Source organism: Salvia hispanica, chromosome 2 (assembly GCF_023119035.1).
Source record: "Salvia hispanica cultivar TCC Black 2014 chromosome 2, UniMelb_Shisp_WGS_1.0, whole genome shotgun sequence".
Lineage (NCBI taxonomy): Eukaryota > Viridiplantae > Streptophyta > Magnoliopsida > Lamiales > Lamiaceae > Salvia > Salvia hispanica.
The window spans coordinates 8723361-8745521 of record NC_062966.1 but is presented as its reverse complement, the minus strand read 5'-3'; the positions used below and the strand labels follow the sequence as shown (position 1 = coordinate 8745521).

Sequence of the window (22161 nt, the reverse complement as noted above, 5' to 3'; positions counted from 1 at the left end):
AGCAAAAGTCAACACATTTCTTATCTCTTACTTTACACTCTCTTAATTTATTCTTTCTTCATATCTCTACCTTTTTTACTTCTTACTTTATTCTTCCTTTATTTAACCCACTTAATACAATTTTTCTTAAATCCCGTGCCGAAAAAGAAACGCCTCTACTACCGCTGAACGGAGGGAGTAAACTGTTAGGAGAGAGTTCATTTTAGTCTATATACCCCACACTAGTTGTTCTCACATTTTTGGGAGAAATGCAGCAAGCATGTTACGGACTCAAAGGTCCCACATCGGTTGCGAGAGCAACTAGTGTGGGGTATATAGACTAAATGGGCTCTATCTCCTAACAGACAAGTCTTTTGGGATGAGTTCTCATGTTTGGTCTGTATCAAAGCACATGTTGGTAAAAAAAAAAAATTTGATAATAAAAACTCATGATTGACAAACTAATAAATATTATAGGCACGGCAAAAAAGAGGGTTCAAATGTCCGACGAATTCTCATCGTCCGGCCGGGTGAGTCGACCAAGCGACGGTGTTCTGTTACATTCGTCTGTATTAATTTTTGAAATATTACCTCGACAAAAAACATTTGTATTAATGTTTTATCCTCATGCCATTAACAAGTCGTGGGAAAAGTTCCTTATACCATTAAAGGGTCGCGGGAAATGTTCCACGTGCCATTAAACGGTCGTGGAAAAGGTTTCCGCCTAATGGAAATGAAATACCTCGATTGGTTTATGTTTCTCGTATGAAGTGTCCTGGATTCCAGCATCACAAGAAAGCCGGAGCTATGAATGCTCTGGTAGGTGATTCATAATTGTTTTGCTTGAAAAATTGGAAAGGATCAATATTTGTTCATATTCTTCAACATTCTCTCGATTCTAGAAACTCATAACCTATTTTTTCGCTATGCGCTTTAGACTCGTGCGTCCGCTGTCCTCACCAATGGAGCATATATTTTGAACGTCGATTTTGATCACTAGGGACAGAGCGAAACGTTTCCCGCGACCCTTTAAAAGCATGAGGAACTTTTTCCGTAATATTTTAAAAGCATGAGGAAATTTTACCACGACATGTTAAGGGCATGAGGAAAGTCATAGATTTAAGAGAGACATGTACTTTTCCCGCGACCCATTCATGGCATGGGAAACGTTTCCTGCTACCTTTTAATGGCATGCGGAAACACATAGAGGTAAGACAGAGCGGAACGTTTCCCCCGACCCTTTAAAAGCATGAGGAACTTTTCCCGCTTGTTGTTTCAAGGCCAAGCAGTTCCATCTTTCATCACATACCCTTCTTCAGGCATGGTTTTGCCTCTGCAACAAGAGCATTTATTTGGACCTTAAATTCTTTATATCTTTGCTGCAGGAATTATATATGTTAAGAAATACAATTACAGCCCATTGTATGTCCTATAAAAATGTACTCTTTTCAACTAGCAATAATAAACTCGTGATTCACAAAAAAGAATACGATTCAACTACAGAGGGAGTACTCTTTTTCATAGAATTAAAGATATTTTTCATTTTAGTCTGTCCTATAAAAATTATACTACAACACATACCAGCGATGTCATATACGTATAGAATCTATGTCAACTAAATAATTTCTTAGCGTTACCATGTCAACACATACCAACGATGTTAACTAGCAATATGAAACTCATGATTCGCCTTCATTGGTCTGTGTTCTTACCAGCGATGTAAAATATGTATAGAATCTATGTTACAGAAATAATTTCTTAGCGTTACTATGTCAACACATACCAGCGATGTCAACTAGCAATAAGAAACTTGTGATTCATCTTCATTGATCTGCGTTCTTTAACGAATAAAGGCTGAATCTTGTCCTTCACATAATCTATCTTCTGTTAAAAATAGAACTCAGGTGCCCTAGGTTCGATGTGATTCTTCTTGCAAAAAGGTACCCATTCCTTGGCAAACTTGGTTGTTGCAAAGATGGCATCAAAGGTGAGCATTGCAGCACCATCATCTGAAATATAGCACGAGACTTTTTTGACGGGATAGTCCATGGGATCCGGAGTAATGACAATCACATCAATAAGTGCTAACTGAGAAGGCTCACCCTTTTGTCATATCTGTGAACATAGACGAGAAAAGTTAGGACGAGATCATATTTCACTCTTTCAGCCATAGAGTTGAATATTAAAACTTTTCACCAACCTCAGTGCAAGTTTTTCAAGAAAGGTCTCCTGATTAACTGGATACCATTTTGGTAACTGGTCGAGAAGCCAGGATAAAGCAAGCCAAACTTCGCAGATAACAAACATCAACCACAGAAGATATGCATCCATCAAACTTCTGTGTAGATATATATACCATTTTAGTTTGGTAATGTAGAATATTAGTATAATGTCGATTGGCTGCCGTTTTGCGTGAAAGTGCGTAGAAAAAAATAGTCGGAGAGTATATCTCAAAAACATGATCAAATACTAATATTTGAGATATTTCGTGAAATTTTAATGCATGTTTTAGAAATTTTTAAATATTTTTTTAGTGAGTTTGGAGTTTTTAATTTATTTATCAATTATTATATTAATAAAAATCAATGTATAATTTATATATTCAATATAAATTGAAAGTTATTTATTTAGTTATCTATAATATAAAATTAATCAATGAAGTGTCAAATTAGGAGTAAAAAAATAGAATAATAGAAATTTTATCGGGTTTTCGGGTCAGCCCATCGGATTTTTGGGTCTGGCCCTAACGGGTTACGAGTTAATTGGGTGCGGGCTAGTTGAGTTTTAATTTTATCGGGCTACAAATTTCCAGCCCTAACCCTATAAATTTGATGAGCTATTCAAGCCAGCACACAGTTGCGGGCTACACTGACATCCTTAAAACTATCATGTACAGTTGATTTTTACCTCTTTTTTTAGGACTGTAGCCTACTTGGAGGATGGAGCACAATAATGAACAACTTCGTACATGCAAAGACCAGTAGAGATGTGAGTTTGTTGGTGTTGGGCCTCCATTATTTTACAGTCAGCAAAATAGTTAATAACATTATCCCTATAGCTGAAAAACATAGATTAATGGCCCAAGGCCCAAGCCCAACATCCAACATCTTAGTCCTCATTGCGTCATCTTTTGCTTTCACCTTCTCACACGATATAGTCGCAGCCTCGCAGGCCATTTGAACGGGATGGCCATAACAGAAATACTTAATAACTTCATCCCAATAGCCGGAAAAACATAGTAAACCAAATAATTAATGGCCCACGAATATACACTTTTTAAATTTAGAAACTCTTTTCTCTTTAATGAAATTAGATCCATTATCTATTAACAATATTTTAATTTTTTTTATGTATATTTTACTTTACCAATTGTGCATTAAAATTTATATTCAAGTGTCCTTAAAAAATGCATATTCTTTTAAAATTGGAAAAATATATTATACCTTACCAAGTCAGCAAAGCATTCATTCTCGTAATTAAGATTTATTTTTATCAAATTGTAGAGCATATACTACATATCGTATAGTGGCACTCCTAAAGGTTATTGCTTACTTTATTATCCAATTCAATAAATTTAATTTTAAAACCGGTACTCCAATTAATAGAGTGCTATTTATTTTAAGGACTTTATTAACTTATAGTAAATGCTTTACATGTGATTGCAAATTCGACACATGATTAAATATAGACAATCAAGACACTAATTTTTAATTTAGACACTATAAAAATCGCTTATGTGAGCTTAAAATTTAGATCTTACTATAACACAATTTAAAAATCGATGATTATGTGACGGCATGCTCGAGAACAGAAATTGCTATGCAGTGCAACAGAGTCGTTTTCCAACTAATATAGGAATTAACGATAGCATTAACACTAGCTGGAATTTGTCTAATTCTTAGTATAAAATAACGAGTGAGATTCATTGGAAAAAATTTTAAAGGATTAAATATTCTTTGGAAAAATAAATCTATTAATGGGTTTGTGTTCAATGGATATATATAGTCTATAGAATAAGATTTCTAATATTTCTTCTGTTTTCATTTATATTCATCTTTTTTTCAGAGAGTTAGACGATGAATGAATACATAGAAATCATCGTCTTCTTCAACTTCAAGCAAATCTACTCCACTTTATCTTATCCATACTAAGTAAACTAAAAAAAAAAACATGAATTCACTGACCCCCAATTAAAGTTTATAGCAGTTGAATAAATGTGTGAATTTAAATAGAGTATGAAAGAGAAAAGTGAAATGGAAATCCAAGTTGCACATGACATGACACCTGTATGGAATTTAGTCTAAAACAGTGGGACTACTAATCTTGGTAGTTTTATATGCAATCTTGGGGCGGGAAATAAACTGCCTTGTTTCCTTTTCTAGATATATAAACTGTTTCCAATCAAATCAAAACATCTCCTCTTCCACTTTACCGCCTATGGCCCCTGGTTTTTCCGCACTCTTTTCAACTCCCATCCACCGTTATCCTCTCACTTCTCCTTCATCTTCTGCCCTATTTATTCCCCTCTATCCTCTCCCAGATCCCCCTTATTTGCTGCCCTCCCAATTACGATTTTTTCAGGGTAGATTTTAATTTGATTTGATTATATGATGGGAGTTAAATCGGCGGGTTTTGCTAGAAGATCGGATGAATCTGAGCACCATGTTGATAAGGCGATTAAGAAGAGGAGATGTCGGAGGAGGGTTACGATTCAATTGAAGCGCCCCGAAAATGTGCCGCTGGTTTCCAATACTCTGCAGCAGCTCTTTGAGTCTTGCAGCAGAGCTTTCAAGGGTCCCGGGACTGTTCCTTCTGCTTCTGATGTTCAAAATTTGTGTCGCATCCTTGGTAAGCAATCAAAATTGAAATGAATTTGGATATTATATAGTACTACTTTCTGGGGAATTGGTGAAAAAGAGATTGGGGATTTTGTTTCGGATAGTGTTTTTTATAGATAGTGATTTAACAAACTATATAGTTCAGGAAGATGAACATAGTGTTGTGTTGTGAAGAGAAGTGTTATTAATTGTAAATTTATGGTATCATGTATCAGATGGGATGAAACCCGAGGATGTAGGGCTTAGCAAAGATCTACACTTCTTTAAACCCAAGACCGAGATTGATCGGGCTCCACGAGTAACCTCAGCAACCATCTACAAATGTGACAAATTCGAGGTATCTTGCATTTGTCATATTGGTGATGATTTTACTTGTTAACGGAGTACCATAATTCTATGGATTGGCCTCGATTATATATATCGTCAATCTACACTATAATTCAAAGGAGTCGCCCTCTTCATGTTTGAGGATCAGCCTAGATGGATGAAAATAAACTAATCTATTGTTTACTAAGTTGGATTGAAACTTTGGAATATCATTGTTTACTAAAATAATCTCTATTATTTAAGCTAATTTTACTTGGTTGCATACTCACTGTTGAAAGGGTAGAATTGGAGAAATCCTAGTATGTGAGGTGTAGTTTATCAATCATGAAACCATTGAAAAGTATGCCCCTTTAAGGTTATACCATTTGGAGTGTTGAGTGATTATTGGCATAAGATCATTTTACACCTCTTTTATTAATTATGTGTGCATATGCTTAATTTATCAACCTCAAATCAAGAATGTACTTACATATTTAAGCTCCAATTTACCTTTTGCAGTTGTGCATATTCTTCCTCCCGGAAACTGCAGTCATACCTCTTCACAACCATCCTGAAATGACTGTTTTCAACAAGCTCCTCTTGGGGTCAATGCACATTAAAGCGTATGATTGGGTTGATCCCCTTAGTTCTGATTGCTCGATATCACCTACTAAATGTAAGTGGCCTAGCGAGTTCTTCTACCAATTGAAGAAACATAAGAATAAAGATCAATGCAATTTATTTACTAATATATATGTGTGTGTGTTTTGTAGTTCTAGATGTGGATGGAAGTTCTGTGCGATTGGCAAAGCTAAAAGCCAACACAACGTTCACAGCCCCATGTGACAGTTCGGTATTATATCCAACTTCAGGAGGAAATATCCATGAATTTACTGCAATAACACCATGTGCCGTACTTGATGTAATCGGACCTCCATATTCTAAAGATGATGGTCGTGATTGCACACATTACCAAGAAGTTCATGCGTTACTGGGTAAGATACTAAATATTTTCAGTTATGGTATCATCTTGTCGCTGCTCTCTGTTTTTCCCTCTCTGTCTGATCAAAATTTAACTTCTAGACACTGCTTATTTATGATGTGAATGAGATAACAAGCATGCTTCTGTTAGCAAATGACTGATAGTTGTAGGTTTATCGGGGAGAAAAATGTCATCTTATATACTACCTCCATCCCACTAAATATGAATCATTTGATTATCAGCATGAGATTTTATGTAGTGTTTTATTGTGAGTTAAGTGGAGAGTGAATAAAGTAGGAGAAAGAAAAAATAGAGGAGTTGTTTACATTTTAGGAAATATGTCGCTTTTAGTGGGACAACCTGAAAAGGAAAACGCATCACTTTTAGTGGGACAGATGAAGTAGAGTTTAGTATAGTAGTTTTTGGATACCACTCAGAAGCATAATTCAATAGAAAATTGTGGCAGTAAAGCTCAATGACTAGAAGGTATTGAGACTAAGGATAATGTTGAGGATTTGGAATTGGAATTTATGCCCTTTTACTCATAGTTAGATTTTCATTACAGTATGCACAGACTATTGAAGTTAAAAATCATCACAAGTTCAAGTTGTTGTTGATTACAGTCATTAACACTCTATTTTCTTGTATTACCTGCAGAGAGTGAAGAAATTAGGAAGGTTAGAGAAGGTGGGTATGGTTGGCTAAAGGAAACTGAAATCCCTGAGGAGTCGGAGATGGACGGAATCAAGTATATGGGTCCACAGATTAACAATCCTTATAGTAGCTAAACACATTTCTTCTTCTCCTTTTTAACTTTTTTTGGAACTGTCTTGAGCTCCTGCTCATCCACGCAGAGCATGTTTTGTTTCTTTTTGTATATACACATATCCCCTTTGTATTGTAGATCAGGGAAAAGAGAAGCTAAGCCACTTTTACAGTCTCCCTGCGCAACTAAGGAGGAAGGCTTGTTTTTTCAGATTTTTTGCTCTTCTGAATAGCCGCAGCAACTACTTTTTAAAGATTTTGAGGAGCTTAAAACTATTTGGGCTGGTACAAATGTTTTTAATTGGCTCAATATTAGATCTTTATCTAATGACGGAGTACTACTGTTGAGTTCAATTTTGGGCGGTTAGATGACCAACGCGCGCTGCACCGAGCACTTAATTTTAACACGGATAAAAATCAAAGACTCATCTTCAAATCCACAACAAGAACCACTAATGCAGTTTTTGGAATACAGCTCATAAAGTGAGTGATAAATGAGGGAAACCCCTGCTTTCTTATAAGCATGGTAACCTCCTTTATCCCTTAATAATTTCTCATCACTTCTCCAGTCAAAAGAATAACATTTTAAGGACCCAATTCTTAGGGTGACTTCTCTAGCTTCACCGGTAGTTGAATTCCCGGCGAACTATTAACGGCTCAATACCAATGTTGACGGTATACATTGTAGGAGTAATTATTAGTACTCCCTCTGTCTCTTAAATTTTGTTAGACCAGGCACGAGTTTTAAAAAAAATGTAATGAAAAGTGAGTTGAAAAGTTAATGGAGAGTAGATCCTACTTTTATATATTAGTTTTATACTACCTTTGAATTCAAAATAAAAACTATTTCCATTTTGATCCGTCTCTTAAAAATAGAAATTTTCTAAACTTTCTATTTTAAGAAGTGAACCTCATAATCCACTAACACTACTTAAATTACTTTTTTCTCTTCATCTCTCTGATTTTACCAATTTTTCTCTTCCTCTCTCTACTTAACCAATTTTTTCTCTTACTTTACCAATTATGTATTAAAACTCGTGTCGTTTCAAATATTTCTATTTTTTAAATACGGAGGTAGTAATAAAAATATGAGGCTCACTACCAAAAATGTTAAAAAGTGAAATGTGACAAATTTTGTGTGACGGAAAAAAATGAAAAAATATGATAAAATTTGAGGAACAAAGGGAGTATTTCATTTCCACTAATGAATATGAGGTTCTCCGTATTTGGACATCTCTTAATGTCTATAGATGATGACTAATGAATATAAAAGTTTTAATCTACCAATCTGCGACATTTACACTAGTTACAAGGAGTTCATCGTGGCTTGATTGCTAATACTTTTGTAATTTAAATTTATGGTGTTTGGTAAGTTATATACTCCCTATATGCCATTAAAAGTAAACTTTTTCTTTTTTTTGACTGCTCCATTAAAAATGAACTTTACTCATTAGTTGTGTATTAGCTGGAAGAAAGAAGAGGGCTGACTATAATATGAGTATTAGTACTACAATTTCCATCTCCCAGCTGCAACGAGAGACACATCAAATGCGCAGATGTTCCTCCACCCTCACAATTCTAAGCTTCACATTCACCTTAAAGAAAACATACTCGTATTACCATGCCAAATATAGCAATAGGAACCACAGCCATAGGTTCGATGGTCATCCATTTCAAAGGATTCACAGAGCTTCTAATGGAAGTTGGAAAGACATGACAAAATTGAAATCTTTCCAATATTTTCATTGTGGATTAAAACTTTCCATATCATTGCCATCAGTTAACACAGTTTACTTTTCATCTATGGATCGCCACATGTCAATCATCTGCGGAAACATAGATGTGACAATACTAGGTAATACTCCATATGATAAAAACTGAAGTAGCTACTTTATTTCCACCAGTACACTTCTCGCTTTATCTATTAAGATTGGTAGAATTTGGGCTCATTATCGGATGTGGCTGAGATGGTAAGCAGTCGAGTTCAAAGAGATCTTGAAACGCAGACACTCACTCAAATAGACATGGTTGCAGGACCATTTGTTGCCCAGAGATGGTAAGCTTATCACGGATTATGACTTCATGATAAGAGCAGCCATGGGGAAAACATATACGGCAAAAATGCTGTTGTGAGTTAACGAATGGTTATAGCCTTAATTAAGAGCGATATGTAACACCACTGATCGGAATCAGCGCAACACTCTCCTTCGCAAGTTGAAGAACAGGGGGTGGCACTTGGCAGTAAATGTGGGTGGAGGAGGGAGATCCTCTCACATTGCAAGCTATAAATGTGGGGAAAGCAAAAGAACAAGGGCCAACCGTAGGGGTGGGATTTCAGCAAAATTCCAGGGTTGTAAGCATCAAATCTCTTCTAATCTTATTATCTTAATTCACATACAAAAGTAACAAAATACACAAAATAGATCAGACACTTGAATCTTACGTGCACGTTAATAATTTGCAATCTCCACTTATCCACTATAATAATCATGGTGCTTATCCAATATATCTAATTGTTTTAGTATATTTCCAAACAAACAAGCTCTTAGCTAGCCACAGTAAGTAAACCACAATCTGTTTCTTCGAAGAATTATTTTACTGATTTTGGCTACTTATCCTGTATCAATTTTTGCAAAAACTAAAAAAGGTAGATCAGAACATGATAGGATAAAGACAAAGAAAGCAGCTGTAATCGGGCAGAGTAAACTTACCCCATCTACATTTGATAAATCCACATAAATAGGTTAAATTAACTATTTTCTAAGGTTAATAATCGATCACATGCAAAACCTTGGTTCAACTTGCGGTGTGTATAATGCTAAGAAAGAAGAATAAAGCAAAAGACCTCACCTCATACAGTTATGTGGTGACATTGACAAAGGGTTTACTGAATTCATATACTGCAAAGAAGATGGCTACTCAATACTAAGATAGATAAGTTAAAGGTTCATGCTACTTAAGAAACAGAAATACCACAAATCTACCAACGAGAACAGAAATAACATAAGAGCTAGCTGAAATTTTCTAATAAGAAAAACATCTAATTTTAATATATGCTTGAATTGATTGCTTTTATCAACAAGCAATATGGTAGACAAAACTTTACTACACAAAATGCTTGGCAGACACTGAGCACCATAGTCATACCACAGCTTCAATCAAAATTCTGAAAAAATGCCATACTAAGGATGCATTAGGAACCCCCTGTGTCAAATATTCAAAGACTCATCTTCAACTAAACTTCTGATCATGTCTATCATAACCAATGTAATCTTTAAAAAAAAATTCCATTCCTGTTTGAACTCCTAGAACCCTGGAAACAACACTATAAGGCACAACACAACCACAATCCAAAACAGCCTTAGAGCATAAACACCAAATTCTGGTTATACTTGGAGCATATGTAATCCAAACTGTTCAGGTTAGTATATCTACCTTCTTTCATTGTCATTTTTACACTGAAAAGCACCAATATCTTGTAAGAAGAAAAGCACGAGACTAATTAATCAATGTGAATTGAAAACCTAACTCGAAGCCCATCAAATAGTTCATCTAATCTCGTAAGAACCTCTATAAATTGACAGCAGCCACATATCAAATTCCAACTAAACAATGTGCAATATTGCCAACAAAATGCTAAAGTTTCTCACCTTCTCCTAATTCATAGTATAATGACATATCTTAGAACAACAGTAGCACAGCATGAGAGAAACTAGTTCCCGAAATTCTGGCCGTGTTCCGATTTTACAACCAAAAAGTAAAAAGGAAAAGGAAAATCCTCAGAAACCAGAAAATAACCTAATCAGCGAAGGTAGGCGGGGATCTTAATGCGAATAAACAGCATGCTCATAACGTAAGAAATGACGATGAATGCGATCCCCGCGGTGGAATAGGATACCTTGACACTCTTAGCTCGATTCTTATCGAGAGCGAGATCCAGCAACACGATCCCGGTGCCGCCGAGCACGAACATGAAGCCGGAAGAGAGCCCCTCGATGATGTACTGGCCGTTGACCCGGCCCGGCATGAATACGACCGGGCGGACCGCCCCGGTGAAGCGGTCCTGCGTGGATCCGATGCCGGGAGGCTCGACGATGACGTCGTAGACGATTCCGGAGACGACCATGAAGTAAGTGAGGAGGATGAGAGCGTAGACCGTCATGGCAGAGGGGAGGCTGAAAGACGGCAGCTTCAAGCGGAGGCGCGGCGGGCGGAGGAAGGAGAACGGTAGGACTCGAAGGGCGTGGAAAATCGGGTCGATTGAGCCCGATTGATCGAGCTGCGCAGCGGCGCTGGACATGATTTAGGGGTGGATCTGGATTTGGGGGAGTTCAGTTGAGAGAGGGATTTGGAGTGTTTCTAGTTCGCTAAATCCTGAATAAATGATTATTTTACACTCTTATTTAAACTAGTTTTTCGTTTTCCAATATTGCGAATTGATTTTTAGAGCATCCGCAATGGTGCTTAGGCCAGCCATAGGCCAGCAATAGGCTAGCCATTTTCTCCCCTGCCACGTCAGCAACACTAAAAAATCCACCTGCCACATCAGATTTAAGTAGTAGGCCATAAATTATAGGCCAGTAAGTAATAAAAATAATTCAAAATATACTACATTTACGGAATTAAAATTACGATTAAATTACCGAATTAAATTTACGAGACATATACGGGAAAATTCATTAATTTTATTTTTAAAAAAAAGTACATTAACTAAAAATAAAAAAAATTGCATAATAAAAAAAAATCCAGGGTTCCACACACGAGCCACCGCCCCACTCTACTCCTCACTAATTTATTAAAAAAATACATAAAAAAATGTTAGTATGCCTTGAATCCGTTATAGTTTGCCGCTAGCCGAACGGGGGTCTCGTTTATATAATTTTTCAAAAATAAAAAAAAGAATAAAAAAATAATTAAAAAAGAATTAAAAAAATTAAAAAATAGCGCTGGCCGATCGGGCCGCCACAATGGCGGCTAGCCGATCGGCCAGGCTTCGGCCAACGCGACGAGCGATCGGCCAGCCCACGCCGATCCGCTCGCCGATTTCGTCATCGCCGATTGCAATGGTTCGGCTAGCGCGGCGAATCGGCTAGCCGGTCGCTAGCCGACCATTGCGGATGCTCTTAGACTAAAGATAACCACTTTTTTTTTTTTTTTTTAATGATCAATTAGTCGATTATATTAGTTTCCAATATATTAGTTAATTATGAATACGAAAGTAAAGGAATGAATTAGGAGAAAAGTAAGCATAAGAGCGTCACTAACGCCAGCGGGCCGGACCGCACCTAAGTCCCGGCCCGTGGCCTGCGGGTTGGAGGAGGGAGGGGACGGGGTTGGGCCGCGCCTGGGGACGAGCCAGCGGCCTGAGGCTAGGCCTGGTTGCGGTTCGGCTCGAAGTTGGAGGCTCCAGGGCGGGCCACAATTCTTTTTTATTTTTAATCAATTTTTTTGGAGTTTTTGTATTTGAACATTCATATTTGTTGTATTTTCAAGTTGAGAAGATGAGTAGTTGATGGAAATGGAAGTAGAGAAAGAAAATGAAAAGGACAGGAAGGGAAGAAGATGACTGCGTGGGAAGAGAGGAGGGGAAGAAGAGAAAGGGGAAGGGAAACTTTTAGGTTTAATATATTTAATAGGCTGAGCTTTATATTTCAATTTTATGTATTTAATTAGTATTTGTGCAATTTTAATGGACTCGTTTTAGTGTATTTTTACGAGTAAAATATGTTATAGTTGTGAATATTGCTATTTAATAGTTGAAACCTGCATGAGGCTTGCAAGATTATAGGAGTTGTGGCCTGGCGCAGAAAATTAGGAGAATGATGACGTGGAGGGGACTTGGGGCCTGGATCCGGATCACGGTTAATGATGCTCTAATCTAAAATCAGATGTGCATTCAACCAGTCCTCCATCCGTATAGCAAGAGCTTACGATTTTTATAGACTCGATCTCAATCTGGACAAGGAATTCCCACCGATCCACAATAGATGACCAACATTTTGTCCCTCTGCAAAGAATAGTGTATCGCTACTTAATAGAAGTTCATACTCCCTCCATCAGCTAATAGGAGTTCCGTTTTGCCATTTTGGTCCGTTGGCGAATATGAGTTCCGGTTCATTATTTCTATAAGTGGTAAAATGTCACACATTCCACTAACTCATTCAACTCACATATCATTTAAAACTAATATATACAAGTGAGATCCATATTCCACTAACTTTCTTTCACCAACTTTTCTTAATATTTTTTAAAGCTCGTGTCGGAAAGAAATGAGACTTCTATTCTCAGACGAAGGGAGTAGTATTTACTCGGAACGGGGGAGTAGTAGCATTTGATAATCTAATCGAAGGAAAAATTGATACGGCTTATGCAACTATTGAACTTAAATAAGAACATAGAGTTACGGTTGAAGAGACTATGTTTGAGTCCTCCGTAGCGCAGCCTTTAAATTTGAATTCATTTACCATTAAATTTATTTAAACTACCAAATAGGAGTACAAATTATAAACGAGGTGTAATTGTGCGATCTAACTCTTAATATCTCTATTTCAAAACTACTCCACAAGTTTTAGAACTTTTAAGATAAAAATACAATTTATTGTGGTAAGGGGTTTGATCAATTGTTAGTTTTCTTAAGTTGCTAACTCTGTTAACTCATCAACGCGGTGTATTAAAAATGTCATCACATAATTTTGTTGACATTTCAATATATTGTGTTGACATTATGTGTTAGACAATTTAATATCATCGTGTTGACATTTTTAATACATTGCATTGATAAGTTAGCAGAGTTATATATGACATGGACGAAAACGGCCGAATACAGACAACGTGTTATAGTACTACTTACTTTTACTTGAGTTGGGAAAAATAGAGATTTTGATACTAAGTAGTAAATTGTTGGCGCAAGACTAGATTGGTTTTATTTAATTTACTCAAATCTCCGAAACAAGGCCGCGCGAGGAGCAGCGGCGCTACAAACTCATGCAATAATTTACATTACACGCACATCTATTTTACAAAAACACGACAACAGAACTCAAAATTGATGAGGCATGAATGACAAATTAAAAAGCGAGGAAACACAGAATCATCATCTGGAGAAGTAGGACTTGGGAGAGAAGAGTCGCTTTGGTGAGAACATCCCCATATATCTGGGCGAGGCTAGGCCGTCGATGGGGCGATAACTCGGAATTATGTAGGCTTCCCTATCCGGAATCTTGACGCTCCCGCTGAAGGTCCCGCACTTGGCCAGCTTCCCCAGCCACGAATTCTTCTTGTTCGACTGCTTGTGCGACGTCCCGTTGATGTTGTCGCAGAGGTACTGCTTCACCACGTGCAGCCCCTGCTCCATCACCTCCTGCGGCGGCGACACCAGCGGGTTCCCCTCCACGCTCAGCTTCTGCAGCTTCTTCAGGCACCCGATGGAGTCCGGGAGGGCCGTGATCTTGTTGTAGCTCACGTCCAGCTCCACCAGCGACATCAGGAGCCCGATCGAGTAGGGGAGGCTGCCCAGGTACTGGAAGTTCTGGCTCACGTTGAGAATCTGGAGGTTTACGAGGTTCTCGAGGTCCTCCGGTAACGAGCGGAGGCAGTTGAGGCGGGCGTCCAGCACCCGGAGGTTGCTCAGGTGGGAGGTCGAGTTTGGTAGGAAAACCAGCTTGTTTGAGTTCACCGATAGCTTTCTCAGGTTTACGAGCTCGAAGCCAATGTTGTCCGGGAGCTGCCGGAGCTTGTTGAAGTTGGCGTTCAACTCTTGAAGGGATCTGCCCAGAGTCAAGTAATTAGGGTTTGATCATTAGGAATGAATATGCCCAGTTGATAACTATGTGACATTTAGTTAACATATAAATATGTTCGGGTTGATATCACAAATTATAGATAAGCGATAAGTTAGTTAGATAGGATGATAAGTTGGGAATTGGGCCCACACGTGTGAAGGGAAGATGATAAGCATGAAAAGGGAGAGGAAACGGACAACATATGATTACTTAATGAGTACTATATGTAATTAATACCTGCAGTTGTCGATGGTTCTAGGAAGCTGCTGAAGAAGATTGCCGGAGACGTTCAAGATCTTGAGTTTCGAGAGACATCCGATGGAGTTTGGGAGGCACTTGAGCTGGTTGGAGTGCACGTCCAGCACGATCACGTTTAGGAGCCGCGCTGTCAACGATTCTGGAATGTTCTGTCAATCAAATCAAATCAAATAATTACTACTACTAGTATTAAACAAATCATCACGTATTTGCACCTTCATGAATTATTCATGTACAAAATTAATATGAAAATTAATAGTATACCTGGAGATTGTTGTTGGAGAGGTCTAATTTGCAGATGGTGGCCAAATTGAGAGGGGGATTAGGGAGTGAATCCAAAGACAAACCACTCAAATCCACGATCTCGAGCTTAGTGGAGGAATCATGATCGGAATCATCTAATCTCATCTGCCTCCCCTTATTATCACTAATCCCAACATGCTGATGCTCGTACATCATCTTCACACACCTCGATAGATCTCTCTAAATATAATATATATATATATATGTATGATCAAATTCTCCTACTCGACAAGACTCTTCATGAGCTTGTCAATCTATGAGAAATCTCAAGAAAACAAGATCAAGATATACAAGAGGGAGTGAGGGTGTGAATGTATATATAATATATTGAGAGAGAGAAGAATTAAGAAGGTGGAGAATTACGTAATTTAGAGATGGTACGTACGGTCAATAAGAATGGTAAGGTACAAAATCCGTATAATGCGCGTGACGTTACCAGCTTCCAAAAGTCAACCCTTTCAGTTACTTGTGCTGCCCGCCAATTGCGCTCTACTTCCCCACCTCTTTTCCCATTTTCAATTACCTTTTTCATTTTATTTTTAATTTTTACTTCTAATTTTAATTTCTAAATCATTATTTATGTTTTTCATTTAATATATCGCTTCAAATGCTTCTAACTCAAGTTTATAATTTGTCAAGAATTCAATTCATAAATCTGATATTTTGGAAACTTGAGTCCAAAAAACCGGTCGCTTATTCCATGTTATCTTTTGCAAGCTATATTTGTTGTTTTTTATTAATTCAAATTTATAAAATACGAAATTATAGATAATGATGATCATAATAAATACAGTACGTCACTTATTTTTCTGATTTCGAGGTTCATTTTAATGTAAATATCACATTAAATAATAATTTTGTTTCAACTGTTAATAACAAATTCTAAACTTAAAGCATACTCCATTTACATTCTATGCTCACAGAATTTTTAAAAAATTATTTGGATTTATTTTATTGTAAAGTGGCACTCCCTCCCTTTCTTATAATTTGTCACCATATGATACAGAACGAGTTTTAGGAAAATTGTAATAGAAAGTGGGTTGAAAAAGTTAGTAGCATGTGAGTATTAGTTTTATAATAAAATGTGAGTGTGAATGAGTTGGTGGAAAGTGAGTTTTAATACAAAAAATGGTAAAACTGAAAGGTAACAAAATTTTAAGAACGGACGAAAATAGAAATAAGTGAAATTTTTTGATAGAGGAAGTATATTTTATTCAAAAACTTAAATGAGATATATTTGGAGTACCATTAGAACCATAAAGCTATTTTATAATAAATTATAAGAGTATCATTGGACATGGTTATTTTACTTGCCATATGGTAAGCCTTATTTCCCAAAAATAATGTATATATGGATGTCAATCGGGTCAGTCCAGCGGGTTTCGGGTCAATCGAGTGCGGTTTAATCAGGTTGTATTTTTTTTGGGTTATACAAGTTTAACCCTGACCCTAAAAGTTCAAGTTTCGGGCTAGCTCAACAGGTCGGGTTGCTACCGATAAAATTAACATGAGATCAATCTGATACACAATGATGAAAATTAGTTACATTTATAAAAATGTGAAACATTTAATTATGATACACAATGATGAAAATAAATTATATTTATAAAATGTGAAACATTTAATTATGATAAATTTGATAATTTTAGATTTATGCTTACTCAAACATAAACTTAAACAAATATTAATATTTGAGATTTGTGCAAAATGAAATATAGACATGTTTCGAGAAAATTTAAAGCATGTTTTAGAAAAGGTTTCTAATTTATTTATCAATTACAGTATTATATTAATAAAAATTTAATATATAATTTGTACTATATTTAATATAAAATTTAAAGTTATTTTTGTAGTTATCTATATTATAAAAAAAATCAATGAAGTGACGAATTATGAGTCAAATAAATAGAACAATAGAAATTTTATCGGGTCCCAAACGGGTTGCGGGTTAATTGGGTGCGGGCTAATCGAGATGTAATTTTATTGGGCCATAAATTTTCAAACCTAATCCTGTAAATTTGACGGGCTATTTAGGCCAGCCCACGATTGTAGGCTGCACTGACATCCCTAAATGTATAATTTCTTGTTTCTTTTTCTGTTGAAGAAACATTGGCAATGACATTCTTGGTGTAGCGCATTAGATATAAACACAATGTGGGTCCCATCAAAGTTATTTTTTAATGAATAAAAGTTATTTTTTTAAATAAAAATTATTATTCTTATGAATCAAAGTTACTGTTTTAATTAATGAAATCTCTCCGTCCCACGAGAGTATGCAATTTTTTTTATTTGTCTTATAACAGTATGTATTTTTTAATTTTGAAAACTCTTTTTTTTTCTAATGAGGTGGGACTCATCTCCACTAATAATATTTCAATTACTTGTTCTTTCTATATCTATCTTACCTTACCAATTGTGATTAGAACATACTCCCTTCGTCCCTCATTAATTATCCACTTTTATTTTTTTTTACCATAAATAGTGTAGGGTTCACATTCCACTAACTCATTTCACTTACATTTTATTATAAAACTAATACTCTCTATTTTTTTAACACCCCAGTGGTGGAGGGTTTGTGGGTCCCTCAGCCCTTTATATAATCAAAACAGACAATTACAACCCAAGCCCAAAAGTGACTTGTTTAACAAGACGGGACACCTATCTACTCTCTTGTACTCAAACCAGGAAAGCTAGCATCCCACTAAATCTAACTATTACTCTCATGACCGGCGAAGCTGAAGTTCGGTAGTCCAAGTTGGTCCATTCTAATCAAGGCCTTCAACATTTACGGGGCAGATTCTTGTCCGAAGATCTGATGATCCCTCTTCTTACAGCCTGTTGCGCTAAATACGCGACTGCCTTGTTACCTTGTTGAGCAATGTGTGTGATCTTAGCTTCCACATGCTTCATTTTGTTGCGGACCTCAATGACTCGGTGTGTCACAGTGGCTGCCCCAAGCCTGTTGTCGTTCAATAAAGAAACAACTTCCCTTGCATTTAGTTCTGTCCACATCCGCATCCCGTGCTCTCTAGCAAGATCAAGTCCTCGGGAGAGTGCTTGGAGCTCTGCCTCCAGATCCAAAGCGGCTGAGATTTTGGACATGAACCCACAAATGAGGTTGCCTTCCTGATACGTTCGGATTTTGCACTGTTTTAAGGCCATTATTTGGTCCATTTTAAATGCCAAAGTCACTCTACATGTCCAATAAATGTATATTTTATACATTTTAGTATTTTGACGTGTTTTGTGAGAAATGTGCATATTTGTGCCAGTGGCGGATCCAGAATTTTCGTTCTGGGGGTACGGTTATATCAATTTGGCGCTTCATAATTGATTTTTTATCTTCACTTTAATAATACATGTCTTTAGTATTTTTCAGATAAGAAGATTCACTGTCCAAAAAAAGAGAATAATTATAAAAAAATTTAAAAAGAAGTAAAAAACACTTAAAAATTCAATGCATGACAAATATAAAAAATTAAATATATTAGAATTAAGCTTTAGAAAATATTGAGATGATAAGAAAATTTATAATATTAATAGGAATTTTTAACAAAATTATAATAGAAAATTAGAGGCATTATGTATATTTTTTAAATGCCTAATGGCTAAAAAAGTTAGATAATCTCAAGAGTAGTAGAAATACAATAAAAAAAGCACTTGCCGAAGCTCGAACCCGGAGCTGGAAGTTGAGAGAGAAGAGCCCCTACCACTGAGCCATTACTGTGAATTATTTGTAATTGGATCCTATATTATATTATTATCAGAATTTGGGGGTACAATTGTACCCCCTTGTTCTATTCTTCCTCGCCAGTGATTTGTGCTAGTTCTAGATTAACTTAAAGACTGGCATTTGAGGCTGTCTATGTCTACATAGGTCCCATGCTGAGCTTGTGAAGAAATCTCTGTGTGCTGAGCGAGTCCATCTCAATGTGTCTTTGCCTCCTGATTCAATTGGGATTCCCTCAATCTCCTCAATGACATCAATTGGAACACCAAGCAGAATCAGCACATTTCGAAGCTTAGGCCCACTCCATTTCCCATCAGCCCAGAATTCTTTAAGTTGAGCCAAAACTTTTGTTGGATATTTTAGTATAATTGGATTAACTTGATTGATCATTATTATTATAATGACACATCATTTAAGTATGGAGGTGCAGAATGCATGCTTATTTGAATTCATTATGATATTAAGGGCGAAGCCCCTTAATAGATGAACGGGGGTCCGGGGGCAGCGCCCCCGGGTAGCGGGGTCTAAGGGGCAGAGCCCTTGGCTGGGTCCAACGAAATTGCTTTATAAGAAATTCATGCGAAAATGTAATTTCTGAAAATCAAAGGACTAATTTGCAATTTCGAAAACTTTGAAAATCAGTTAAATTCGGTTAAGAACTTAACAGATGCAACTTTTCGAAATTAACAGATGCAACCCTTCATCTTGATTAAGAACTGATCAATTCTTTGGTTCGAATTATTCTCGAATATACATATGATAATTCTGATTTCTCTGAAATTTATCCGATCAAATAGTTTGGTAGAACCACCGAAATTGATTTGCTCTGAAAGTGATTTATCACGACTTTCAGATAGACTATCCGTTTTGTTTCTGTTCTGTATATTGAATCTCCCTAACAAAGATCAAATCAAATTAAAATGTCGAACAAGGAAACGGTGAAGGAAGGAACGAAAGGTTTCGCAAAGTTGGATAAATTTGCTAGCCAAGATTTCAGACGCTGGCAAAAGAAGATGCATTTCATGCTGACAAATCTCAAGGTGGTGTACGTTCTGAGTACTCCCATGCCCGAGGCTGTTGAAAATGAAACTCTGGAACAGACGAGGAGGCGGATGAAGTGGGAGAACGATGACTACATATGTCTTGGTGACATCTTAAATGGTATGTCTGATTCTCTATTTGATGTGTATCAAAATGTTGAGTCTGCTAAGGAATTGTGGGATTCCCTCGAAGCCAAATATATGGCAGAAGATGCCTCTAGCAAGAAATTTCTTGTTGGTAACTTTATTAACTATAAAATGGTTGATTCGAGGCCTGTCATGGAACAATACAACGAATTGTTGAGGATATTGGGACAATTTTCCCAATATGATATGAAAATGGATGAATCCATTTCTGTCTCTAGTATTATTGATAAACTGCCACCTTCTTGGAAGGATTTTAAAAATAATCTGAAACACAAGAAGGAGGAGTTGAACTTGGTCGAACTTGGAAGTGATTTCCAAATTGAACAGTCCATACGTGATATGGAAAAGAGTTCTGTTGGTAATGCTAAAAACATGGTTGGTTCTTCTGTGAACATGGTGGAAGAGGGTGAATCCTCAAAGGCTGGTAAAGAGAAACGTAAGTTTCAAGGGAAACGGAAGTTTCAAGGGAATAACAGTAAGGATGGGAATAAGAAGCCTAAACTGACTTGCTGGAAGTGTGGCAAATCCGGGCACTTCAAGAAGGATTGTAAGTCTGGAAAGGGTGGAGGAAAATGGAAAAACGAGGCTGGTTCAAGTGGATCCAAGGATCCTGAAAAGCAATCAGGTTCGTTTTCTGTACCTAATGATCATTCTGTTGAGAATTATTATGCATCAATAATCTCTGAAGCATTTTATGTGCAGGATGATGATCTCTCATGGTGGATTGATTCGGGTGCAACATGTCATGTATGCAAGAATCGTCAATGGTTCAAGGATTTTAAACCAATTGAAGATGGATCTTCCTTGAAGATGGGCAACGTTGCAACTGAACCAATCAAAGGAATAAGATCTGTTAGCCTAGTATTTACTTCTGGAAATTCCTTAGTGTTAGAAAACGTTGTATATGTACCTGGTATTCGTAAGAATTTAGTTTCTGGCATTGTGTTGAATAATTGTGGTTATAAACAAGTGTTAGAAAGTGACAAATACATTCTGTCAAGGCATGGTACTTTTATTGGATTCGGTTATCTATGTGGCATGTTTAGGTTGAATCTAGATGTTTCTTTTATTAATAATTTTGTTTGCATGACTTCTACTACTTTAAGTAATCATGCTAGTAAATCAGAATTGTGGCATGCTAGACTTGGACATGTACATTACAAGAGATTGAAAGAGATGTCGAAAATGAGTTTAATACCAGCATTTGAGTTGAACAATGAAAAGTGTAAAACTTGCATGTTAACTAAAATAACTAGACAACCTTTCAATAAGAATGTCAATAAAGTTACTAAGGTATTAGAACTTATACATAGTGATTTGTGTGATTTTCATTCGACTCCATCTCTTGGTAATAAAAAGTATGTAGTTACTTTTATTGATGATGCTACTAGATTTTGCTGTGTCTATTTATGCCATTCAAAAGATGAAGCTCTTGATAAATTTAAAATCTTTAAAGAAAGTGTAGAGCTTCATCATGGTGTGAAGATTAAAGTTCTTCGCACTGATAGGGGAGGTGAGTATTATGATCCAACATATTTTGAATCTACTGGTATAATACATCAGACGACTGCTCCATATACACCACAACAAAATGGTGTAGCTGAAAGAAAGAATAGAACGTTGAAAGAAATGATTAATTCAATGTTGTGCTATTCTGGCCTAAGTGAAGGATTTTGGGGTGAGGCTATGTTAACAGCCTGTTATTTGTTGAATAGAGTTCCTAATAAAAGGAACAAGATAACCCCTTATGAACTTTGGCATAAGAAACCACCAAAACTGAGTTATCTCAGAGTTTGGGGTTGTCGAGCAGTGGTAAGACTAACTGACCCTAAAATGAAAATCATAGGTCAAAGAGGTATAGATTGTGTGTTTCTTGGCTATTCTGAAAATTCTGCTTGTTATAGGTTCTATGTCATAGAACCCAATGACTATGTATCCGTGCACTCTATTATTGAGTCAAGGGATGCTGATTTTGGCAATGAGGATAGATTCACGTCTATATCTAAACCAGGAGACATGATTGCAAGGTCTA

General features: G+C 36.6%; 3 protein-coding genes across 3 annotated transcripts; 1 reads left to right on the top strand and 2 right to left on the bottom strand.

Moving 5' to 3' along the window:
* Positions 1-4393: 4393 nt before the first annotated feature.
* On the top strand, positions 4394-7081 carry LOC125203655 (plant cysteine oxidase 2-like). Its single transcript, XM_048102051.1, has 5 exons — positions 4394-4827; positions 5033-5154; positions 5643-5799; positions 5897-6118; positions 6763-7081. The coding sequence occupies exons 1-5, from the start codon at positions 4587-4589 to the stop codon at positions 6891-6893; spliced, it is 873 nt and encodes a 290-aa protein (XP_047958008.1). The 5' UTR covers positions 4394-4586; the 3' UTR covers positions 6894-7081.
* A 3381-nt stretch (positions 7082-10462) lies between these two features.
* Positions 10463-11240, bottom strand: LOC125203416 (putative oligosaccharyltransferase complex subunit CG9662). Its single transcript, XM_048101753.1, has one exon. It carries the CDS (start codon positions 11168-11170, stop codon positions 10673-10675), a length of 498 nt encoding a protein of 165 aa, XP_047957710.1. The 5' UTR covers positions 11171-11240; the 3' UTR covers positions 10463-10672.
* A 2530-nt stretch (positions 11241-13770) lies between these two features.
* LOC125204649 (plant intracellular Ras-group-related LRR protein 6) lies at positions 13771-15499 on the bottom strand. Its single transcript, XM_048103355.1, has 3 exons — positions 15174-15499; positions 14889-15058; positions 13771-14636 (listed from the first exon to the last, which is right to left on the bottom strand). Exons 1-3 carry the CDS (start codon positions 15366-15368, stop codon positions 13964-13966), a joined length of 1038 nt encoding a protein of 345 aa, XP_047959312.1. The 5' UTR covers positions 15369-15499; the 3' UTR covers positions 13771-13963.
* Between the last annotated feature and the right edge of the window lie 6662 nt (positions 15500-22161).